This window comes from Miscanthus floridulus, chromosome 18, assembly GCF_019320115.1.
Source record: "Miscanthus floridulus cultivar M001 chromosome 18, ASM1932011v1, whole genome shotgun sequence".
Lineage (NCBI taxonomy): Eukaryota > Viridiplantae > Streptophyta > Magnoliopsida > Poales > Poaceae > Miscanthus > Miscanthus floridulus.
The window spans coordinates 97,015,011-97,025,900 of NC_089597.1; the positions used below are offsets into that span (position 1 = coordinate 97,015,011).

The 10,890-nt window shown below is 39.1% G+C and overlaps 1 protein-coding gene across 2 annotated transcripts; it reads left to right on the forward strand.

The window, feature by feature from the left end:
• The first annotated feature begins 1,013 nt into the window (after positions 1-1,013).
• On the forward strand, positions 1,014-10,583 carry LOC136520926 (ABC transporter A family member 7-like). Of its 2 annotated transcripts, none has more exons than XM_066514608.1 (18): positions 1,014-1,240; positions 2,238-2,619; positions 2,736-2,812; positions 2,901-3,045; positions 3,529-3,648; positions 3,734-3,861; positions 4,250-4,408; positions 4,540-4,702; positions 4,784-4,909; positions 5,010-5,093; positions 5,323-5,684; positions 6,028-6,228; positions 8,110-8,219; positions 8,325-8,409; positions 9,358-9,486; positions 9,564-9,669; positions 9,786-9,874; positions 9,967-10,583. In XM_066514608.1, the coding sequence occupies exons 1-18, from the start codon at positions 1,031-1,033 to the stop codon at positions 10,264-10,266; spliced, it is 2,976 nt and encodes a 991-aa protein (XP_066370705.1). In that variant the 5' UTR covers positions 1,014-1,030; the 3' UTR covers positions 10,267-10,583. The 2 variants fall into 2 exon arrangements, with proteins under 2 accessions (XP_066370705.1, XP_066370706.1); XM_066514609.1 differs by having other exon boundaries at positions 9,954-10,103.
• Positions 10,584-10,890: the final 307 nt, after the last annotated feature.

Genomic DNA, 10,890 nt, shown 5'->3' on the forward strand with positions numbered 1-10,890 from the left:
GGACCTAGAGCGATGAGCTCCGTGCCACCAGTAAGCTCTACACCGGTGAACTCCACGAGCCGACAAACCTCCATTCCTAAGCAGAAAGGAGATGTTGCGCTGAAAGGGCATGTTGCAAATATATGTTTCAGAGATATATTACAAGTGTTTTCGTATCGGTGTTGCAAAAGTAGATCGGGATGTTGCAAAAGTAGATCGGGATGTTGCACATGTTGTAATGGCTATGCACGTATGTTTCAAGTGTATGTTCTAAATGTTCCATTTGTATCAGACATATGTTGCAAGTGTTTTCATCTGGATATTGCAAGAATAGATCTCGATGTCGCATATACTTGCATGTTGCAAGCGTATGTTTCAATATTTCAGGTGTTACGTACGTCTGTTGCAAGTGTTTCATCTGGATGTTGTATATGTTTACAATGGTTTTCGAGTGTTTTCAGGTGTTTTTGCAAGTGCTTCAGAGACATGTTTCAAGTGTTTTATCTGTCTTCTTTTGTATGTTGCAACTGTTATATCTTAATGTTTCAAAAGTAAATCCGGTGTTATACCTGAGATGCGCATGGAAAGCGTAACCGGGGCATTTTGCTACAGCGCTCGCAGGTAAGTCCAACACGCTAGGGTGCTCGCTGGGCAGGTAATAATAGTAATATAATAATAATAATTAACAAAAAACTGCAACTTTCAAAATGCGGAAATTTTTTGCGCGCGTTTGACACGATTTCGTAAGTTGGCAAATTGTTTCCACCAACTAATAACACCAGGAAACCAGAATGGTTATTTCGAGGAAAAAAAAGAAACTGAAATAGTTATGAGCTGTTTGGAATACGGGATTTTTTTTCTATTCCTGAGTTTTTCCTGTGAAATTGAATTGATTCCTGTAAATTCCTGCGTTCCAGCCATTAAGGTAGAAGAGCAGCAGAGTTTGACCCGAAAATTGTAAAAAATTTCCTCTATGGCGGGACGCGGGACGCCGGACGCAGCATCTCTCGTCCATTCGCCTCTATAAATTTCCCCCTTCTTCTGATGAGTGATGATCTTAACGGCTAATAATAGTTGCTCCCACTTCCTCCTCCATCGAGTACACGGAGAGAGAAGGAAACAACAGCGACGAACCAAGAACTGCCGGAGCGCCATGGAGCCGCCCTCTGCTGCGGCGCGGGCGGCGGCTGTGGCTGTGCCAAGGCCGCCGAGCTTCGCGTCGCAGACCAATGCTCTCCTGCGCAAAAACCTCATCTTCCAGGTCTGTCTGATCCCCAATCGCTCTCTGGGCTCTGGCATTTCCCTCAGTTTTTTTTTCTCTGGTGTTCTCTCTTTTTGGTAATATAATTGGATTAACCAAAACCAATTGGCTTCCCGTTTCGGGTTGAGTGCTACTGCTACTACAGGCTATTGACTTTGCAATAGTACAGAACTCTTAGCTACGTGTGGCTACAGAGGCCGGAAGTTTCTATTTTCTGAAAAAAAAAAGAGACTTTTACTTGCCAAATGGGCATGTGGTTTCAACTTTCATTGTCTTGCTGTTGAGGAAGAGACTTCTATGGATCACAGTCATTACAGAATGTTCTTTTGGTCGTGTGCTGCAGGAAGTCATGGGTTGAAGTGACCACTTATTCCCTTTTCACAAAGTACTGCTTAATCTTCCTTGCAAAATAAAAGAAAAACAAAACAGCATTGTGTTAGTACTTATGAACTTATGGTGATGTATTGTATTGTAAGGGCAAGGACTAATTGCACCTTTGTGCAGATGTGCCTCTTTGAATGAAGGGCCGCATAATTATTCCATAATTTTGACAACTTATGTCCTTAGTTTCTGCCACTGTTGAATTCTTGGGCATATTTGCGGTCAATTGCCCTTTTGGCAGTTGAGGGATTGGGAGGACGGGGATGGGGCCTAAACACTTCTAGGTAGAATGAAAAATCTACTGATTTCCCTGCCAATCCAGAGGGTTCTGATCGAATTCCTGCCTAACCAAACAAGTTCTCAATGTTGATTGGAACTTGTTGTAAGTCAAAATGGAAAGAATTGAGATCGTTGTCCACAATATATGAAAATTTGTTTCTAAACATCAAAAGACGTAGCAATGCCACTTGCGCTGAAGTTTCTACTCTAATGATGTTTTTTCGCGACCTTTCCAGGTTTATTAATGACAAAGTGGCATTTTCCATAGTTCTTTAATTATATACTGGTTGTATGAGTCAAACTAACAGGTGTTGCTCCATTTCTTGTCATCTTGCAGAAACGTAATAGGAAGGGAACCATTCGGTTAATCATAGTTCCCATATATCTCTGTCTCATAATCAGCGTTCTTCAAAGAGTCATCAACAATTTTCTAGATAAGCCAAAATACAGGTGTGGTTGCAAGTGCATTGATGTCAACGGCACAGGCCCTTGCCAAAGTATGTGTGGAATTCAGTACTCTACACTGGATCAGGCACCTAGTTGCCCCATTCCAAATCCTCCAAAATGGCCTTCTCTCGTGCAAGTACCCCTCCCAGAGTATCGCGCTGTGCAGGATTCCTCTGGCTTGTTTACAGGCTTCCCTGACGAATCATGTAGAAAGACACAATCATGCGCTGTCAGTATACCCTTTGCTGGAGCAAACAGGACTCTATCTAATAGTAAGCAGTTTGTACCATCTTCTTTTATTCCCCAAATACAGTTAATACAGGATTCTTAGTTATTAACCATGTTCCTCAAAGAGTCAACTGCTCAACTTTACCCCTTTGTTTGTCAGGTATCATGCAGAACCTGTTCACAAGCTCACCGCTTTTAAATATTTCTGATTACACAAGCATATCAAGTCTTTTGCTTGTAAGTTGAAATCTCTGTGCTAGTATTTCTATCAATGCTTTGCCAAGAATGAAAATTAAAAAAAAAACTTTCTAATATATAAATCCAGGGTACAGATGTACCAGGATCTTCTACAGGATTTGTTGAACCTGCTTTTATCTCGGCTCGACCTATATATGTTCTTCAACCACAATGCAAGTCCAGTGCTTCAGTTACAATCCCAATTACCGTCGGTTCTGTTAATTCCCAGAAAGGTATTGTATTCTTTCCTTGTCTTTTAGTTTAATAGTGGCCCCTAAGAAATAAGTGGACCAACCTCCTTGCCATGGGCCTTACTAGTTGGCAGAGTGTATAAAAAAAAGGCAAAAAATTGATTATTCCGTAAGAGTGCCAAAGGAGTTGAGGAAGGGGCTGAATTCCCTCATTATCCTAGTTTCATGGGAAATCTAGAAGCATCAGAACTCTTGTTCAAGTCCATTTTTTTTCAAACACAGTTCATTGTACTGTTTCTCTCTTAAGGAAATGATACATAGCTCTCCTGCATAGTTTGAGAAAAAAATCCTTATCCTGAATCCTGGGCCATGCAATTTCCAGCATTGTCTTCTCATAATTATCATTGATTTTTCTTCATTCCAGAGTGTTTTTCATCCTCTTATTGTCATACTTACATGCTTCTTGTCTTGTTGGGGATATTTTGTTTACAAGCATTTCAAACTTGAACAACTTATTTTTGGCAGAGATAAAATGTGTTCAAGGTTTACCCTTGTGGCAGAACAGTTCAGCAACAATTAATGAGGAAACATTTCAGGGCTACCAGAAAGGGAAAACTGCTGAAGGGATAAATGAAATTGCGATGGGTATGTCACCTCCCCTTACCGTGCTATAGTGCAATATTTGAGCATTAAAAAACATGAGTACCTCTAACCACCTCTGTTACTGCAGGCTATGATTTCCAAGACTCCAACGAGAAGCATTTTAATGTCCTTGCTTTGTATAACTCGACGTATGAGAATGCCTCTTTCATTCCAATGCCATTTGCACTTCTGCGCATTCCACGCTCATTGAACGCGGTGTGTGTCATTTACTTCACTGATATAAAATTGAAGTGTTCTCATATTTATTTTCCTATTAACCCACTGAAAAGGTTGATTTTCTGTTGTAAAATGCTAACCCTTTCAAATAAGGATGAATTGATGAGCATGCACAGCCATATAGTTTTTAATATTTTTTTAACATATATTAGTAGGGTCATTTGCTTTTGTGTGTGCTTCAGTTATAAGTTTATCTTCTGTTTAACATTTTTAATTATGGAACTAATCTCATTATTGCTAGAATGATTTCACCTTTTAAAAACAAAGATACATTATTACTCTTACTTGCTCATTTTTCAATGCAATCAAAGAACCTATACAGTCAGTTACCCTCAAATAACAACACATTATCTTGACATCTGTTCAGGTATCAAATGCCTATCTCCAACTTATTCGAGGTTCAGGCGTAAATATGTTGCTCGACTTCACAAAAGAAATGCCTAAGCAAGCCACCCGTCTGACATTTGATTTTTCTGCTGTCGCCAGTCCACTATTTTTCGAATGGGTTGTTGTCTTGCTTTTTCCGGTATGATGTTATTGGAGTTGGTTTCTTTCTGTGAGTAACATATTATATACACAGAATACCAATGTGCATCACAAAAACTTTTAAACTCCATTCATGATTTCAATAACAAAAATACTCGAACTACAATTCAGGTTATGCTGACCTACCTTGTATATGAGAAGCAACACAAGCTCCGAACAATGATGAAAATGCATGGACTTGGGGATGGCCCTTACTGGATTATATACTATATGTACTTCCTTATTTTCTCCACATTGTATCTGATTGTATTTGTCATTTTCGGATCCGTCATAGGTACGATATCCAACAATGATCATCTTAACAAAAATGTACTTTGTTTGAAGCTGTTTATCTAATTCAGCTGTTACTTTGCAGGTGTGAACTTTTTCAAGATAAACGACTACAGTATACAGTTTGTTTTCTTTTTCAGCTTCATTAATCTGCAGATTGTATTGGCCTTCCTAGCTTCATCATTCTTTTGGAAAGTTAACACTGCTCAAGGTATAACAAAACTGCACCATTTTATTTCTGTGTTCATACCAATTTGTTCAGTTATGGAAGATATGTGATGTTTTTTTGTTTGTTATCTTATTGCTATCAGCAATTGCGTACCTGTACATATTTGGGTCAGGGTTGATGGCAGGATATCTTATTCGCAATTTTATTGAAGGGGGAAAATTCCCAAGTAAGTTTAGTGATCCCTTTAAAATACTACAGTCTCTTTTTGTGTAAAATTCACATAACTGTATTGCTAAGTCAATTGTCATCATAAGATCACATTATGGTTTTAATCATGAATGAATAATAAGAAAGTAGATGCTGCATTTCCTGCTCCTCTCCAAAATGTTTCAGGTGTGGTTCTTTGATGGATCAATCTAAAATTATAGCATAATATTTGTTCCATGCTATTACAGGACACTGGATTACAGTTCTGGAGATAATACCTGCATTTTCTTTATATCGAGGACTATATGAGCTTGGCCAGTATGCTGTTAGATCTTCAGAAACAGGAAACCCTGGCATGCGATGGAGTGATTTAAATGACCACACGAATGGAATGAGAGATGTGTTAATCATTATTATTTTAGAATGGTTGGTTTTGCTTCCTGTTGCATATTATTTTGACCATGCTTCTTCAGTTGGACACAGATCTAGTCTCCTTTCTATAATCAAACATCTCCTAAAGAAGGACCCCACTTCAAGAAGGATAACTGTTAATGACATAGCTGATAAGGATGTTCACATAGAGATGGAGAAGCTAGATATTATCAAAGAAGTAAGTTTCTTATTATGTAGCCATTTTTCCCCTTTAAAAATTTTCCACCTCCCAGTATTGTTTAGGTGTACTTTAAAATTTTTGGTTTTGGCTATTGAATTATTATTTTTATATCTATCACTACTCTAATAACTTTTGTTGCTTTGTTGTATTTGCTTAGTCTAAGTTATCTCCTTTTTAATATAATCGGCAGCTCTTCTGCTTGGTTTGTTTTAAAAAGAACTACTCTAAATAACTATATATATTTTTCCTATGAATAAAATTTAGTCTGCAACTTCATTGATATCATTTGTGAGCAAATCTGAGTCTCAGATGTCACCGTACTACTTTATTTGTGCCTCAGAGAGAGACTGTTGATCAAGTGCTACAGCAACAAACTAGTGGCTATGCTGTTGTCTGTGATGACCTAAAAAAAGTATATCATGGAAAAGATGGTAACCCTGATAAGTTTGCGGTTCAAGGTGTATCACTTGCTTTGCCTTATGGAGAGTGCCTTGGTATTCTTGGTCCTAATGGAGCTGGAAAAAGCTCTTTTATTAGCATGGTTTGTCATCATATCCCTCTACATGATACACTTTATCTAAGCTCTATTGATTGTGAATAATAGAATAATTTCTAGTCCACTCTTTTCACATGCTTTATTTTTGTTTAAAACAGATTAGTTAGAATTTAATTCATCCTAGTATTTTTCTTCGCAATCTTCTATATTTTCTTTGAGCCACACATTGCCAGGAAATTTAGCCTTTCTTGAACCACAAGCTCCTCAAATCTCACAATGAAGACTATCAAATGACTTGTCTTTTTTTCCCAACCCATATTGTGGTATGGGCCTTGCTATGGTACTCCGGTTTCCCCATAGGAGGTAAGAGCATGAATAAATCACAGTTCTTGATTTATAGAAAAGATTTTTTTTCGAAAAACGCAGGAGAGCTGCGCATCATTGTATTAAGAAGTAAAAATGGGAAAGAACCCATACAACACACCCCAGGCCAGCCAAAAAGGCAAGCCCTCACTCACACCAACTCACGCCAAACTCCACCAAACTCTCTGATCCTTAGGATACAAGCACGCCCATGTCTGAATCAAAGGGCGACCAACACCAGCACTAGGAACCTGACTTTCTGAATGGGGGGCAGTCAAGAGGGAAATTGCTCGAGCCCCAGCCATCGACCAAAGTTTTCGCTCTTCTCCAGCAATGATCAGGGCTCTTGCAATATCAGGGGCTGCTCCATCGAAAACACACCTGTTGCAATGAGTCCATATAGTCCATGCCCCAAGAATTATGAGAGAATTGATTCCTTGCAAAATTATGTCACTAGTAGCATTACTCTATCCCACCAATCAAAAAATGAGAGATCAGTGGGCTGAGGGGAGAGGGACTGCAGGCCAACTTGTGACAAGAAACTGAACCAGAATTCTGTTGTGAAGACACAGAGAATGAGGAGATGATCAATGGTTTCTGCTGCTTGGTCACACAAAGGACAGCGCTCAGGGTGAGGGAGACCCCGGTGAGCTAAGCGATCCGCTGTCCAACATCTATTATGAGCAACCAGATTTATAGAGATGAAACTATAAAAAATAATTAAAAATCAGGAAAAAAGATAAAAGGCACGGCTATCTCGGGCCATCCCCTACCTTCCTTGCCGTAATGGTTACTGGAGCATGCACACAGTCACGGCACCTAATCCATACGGCAACAAACCAGATGTTTTCTTCTATCTTGCATGATTATCTCTTCATTGCTGTCTTGTACGGTAGCTAAATCATAAATGGAATAGTATTGCATAATTCATCCAAATTACACTTTCAAAAAGTATAGAGCCATCCTTTTAAAAAGGAAATCACAACGTTATGATTACAAACATTATTTTTCCAAAGTTGTTTCACACATTTCGCTCAAAAAAAAAGTTGTTTCACACATGTTTACCTTTGTTCACATTAGAAAAATGATAAATAAAATGTCATGCATCTATTACAATAAGTCACATTAGCATGCCCACCTCTAAGTGTCGCCTTTGTCTGACACATTATTCATGAAAAGAAAAATTACTTATGCCACGTTCAAACAAATACATTACATATGTCAAGTTCAAACAAAAACATTGCAAGGAAGAGTTATGTTCCAACAAAAGAACACAATAGGAAGAGTTATATTTGTTGGGAAAAAAAGGTTACACGTTGGGATCTTTGACCACATGCATCTTAGATATAATTCCAAGTTATTTTGCCTATGTTTCCTAATTATCTTCACTGTTTTCCAGAATAAAAGATATATAAATATATATTTCTCTAATTACCTCCTAGGATTAGGAGGTAATAAGTGATCAAAACCATCATGATCTACTAAATTGGACGGTCCACAGTTATTAAGAAGTACCATAGCAAATCCATTGTGGTGTTGATCCATCCTTCTTGTGCCTGCCAGATGATTGGGTTTGTAAAGCCAACATCAGGAAACGCATTTGTACGGGGTTTCAGCATACAAAATGACATGGAAAAGATATACAGCAGCATGGGAGTTTGCCCACAGAATGAGTAGGATATGCACTTCTTTATTGCTGAAATGTTCTGAGTAATATTTTTGTCCGGGACAAAAAAAAAAGAATCAATTTAAACAATGCTGTCTTTATTTGAATGCAGTATGCTTTGGGAGACGCTAACTGGCAGGGAACATCTCCAGTTTTATGGCCGACTGAAGGGCCTTAGTGGTTCGTCTTTGGATCTCGTAAGTAATCACATATTCACATGTATATCAATTGCTTACTCCCTCTGTTTCAAATGTCAGGTGTTTCAATTTCCTAAGTTGAATTTCTCTATTTAGACCAAGTTTATAGAAAAATGCACACCATCTACAACATCAAATTAGTTTCATTAAATCCACGATAAAATATGTCTTGTGATGGAAGTATTCCCTGCACATTCTACTAGCTTACTGTTGAGTCTGTTAGAGTCCTTTAGTCTTTCAGTTGCTTCAAAGTCATTCAGTTGTTTCTGTTCAGGTTTGTTAGCAGTTGGTTAGTTGTCCTGGTCTTCAGGAAGTAGAGCTAGTGGGTCAGTTGCGTAGTGGTGTCGTGAGCTAGAGAATAGGACCACTTTGGCCGGTTGTTATGGACTTATGGCTTGCTGACCATGTAAACTCTTTGCTAGGCAACATAAACACAAAAGCCGCAGTCTTGCAGCACCAATCCTACTGCGTTCTTTGAGTGCTCTAGCATCAACAGTGAGTTGAGAGAGACTTGCATCTTGACGGTGCATTTATTTGGTATTGTGGATGTTAATATATTTTTTATGAACTTGGCCAACGTTAGAGAAGTTTGGCATAGGACAAAACTTAAATACCTTACATTTTGGAACAAAGGAAGTACCACATAATTTGATAATAAAATAGCATATAACATTTTACATGAAACCAATTAGTTCCTTTGGGATGCAGGTGCTCTCGTGGGCGACTGGTTACTGGAGCTTGCTCTTAGTCCAGAGACCTAGGTTCGAGCCCTGCATCCTCTTAATAAAAAAACCGGGGGTGTGGTCTGCTCCTTCCCGTAAAACTGGATGTTGTGAAATTGTTGTTCTGTTTACATTCTCCTATTGGATTATGTGAAACAGTTATGTACTTTTCTTTGGTGAAGCTTCAGCTTTGAGAAGAAATTTACAGCAATGACAATGTTTGCAGGCTGTTGATGAGTCTTTAAGGAGTGTAAATTTGCTTCATGGGGGTGCTCCTGATAAGCAAGTGAAGAAGTACAGTGGTGGCATGAGGAGGCGCCTTAGTGTCGCCATCTCATTGATCGGAGATGCTAAAGTACTACTTTATACAGAATCTCACATTTCCATAAAGATACATGTAGGGACTTCTGACACTTCCTAATTGTGCCTCAGGTCGTGTACATGGATGAGCCAAGCACTGGATTAGACCCAGCTTCTAGGAAGAGTCTCTGGAGCGCTGTGAAGCAAGCAAAGCAGGATAGAGCAATCATTCTCACCAGTAATGTTCAGACAAGAAAACTTTGATCATTCCATAGCTTTTGCTTGTCCATAGTTTGCTCTCCTGTTGTAATATTGACCACAGATTTTTGTACTTATTTTTGTGCACCTTTGCAGCGCATTCCATGGAAGAAGCCGAAACTCTTTGTGATAGACTGTGTATCATGGTCGATGGAAGCCTCCAGTGCATAGGCACGCCCAAAGAGGTATTCCCATACCACAACATTATATATACTTCTTGATTATGGTTGCAACAGCTCTGTTCAAACGGAGATTGACATACAGAATCATGTGGCAGCTCATAGCTAGATACGGAGGGTACTATGTGCTGACGATGACAACACTGCCCGAGTTCGAACAAGAGGTCGAAAATCTGGTGCGCAAGCTCTCACCAAGCTCCAGGAAGGTGTACCATCTGTCTGGGACACAGAAGTACGAGCTGCCGAAGCAGGAAGCGAGGATCTCAGATGTGTTCATGGCCGTGGAGAGCTTCAAGAAGAGGGTGGAGGTCCAGGCGTGGGGCCTCGCGGACACCACCATGGAGGACGTGTTCGTCAAGGTCGCCAAAGGGGCCCAGTCCAGCGAAGAACTCTCCTAGACTCGTAGTCTAGATGCAATGGTGCTAAGGCAACGGCAAGGGCCTGCTGCTGGTGCTAGGTGTATATATGTACAGCACGTATAAATCCTTTTGTTACAAAGCAAATGGTTTGGTTTGCCCCCTTTGATTTTGGAATTTTGATAACAAGGATTCTTTGGATGGAATTGATTTTTTTTTCGTCATTCTCTTTCTTGGTAGGTGATGTATTTGTAAATTGATCATTGATTTATTGTATATTTTGTACTGTAAATTTGCAACACTGTATAATAGTTGTTGCTGCACGTATATGTGTACTGATGACAGCGTTCAAAATTCAAATAAAGTGATGTTATCTATGTTGGTATTTCGGGTGTGTTTGGTTAACTACCTGGGCAGTGCAGCATGTAGCCATAGGTGGGCCAGTCGGCGCCTGGAGGCAACAGGCTCAAGCATGTTTGTTTTTTTTCCCTTTCCCTTTAGTTTCTACTTCTTTTATTTTAATTTTTTTTGAACGTGAAGCATTTATATATACCCTCCGAATTATAATTAGTTTAATTTTGTTCTAAGTAATTTTTTTCAGAACTTTCATCATGTTTATACTTTATAGAGTTCCATGAGATTTTTTCTATAAATCTTGATGATACA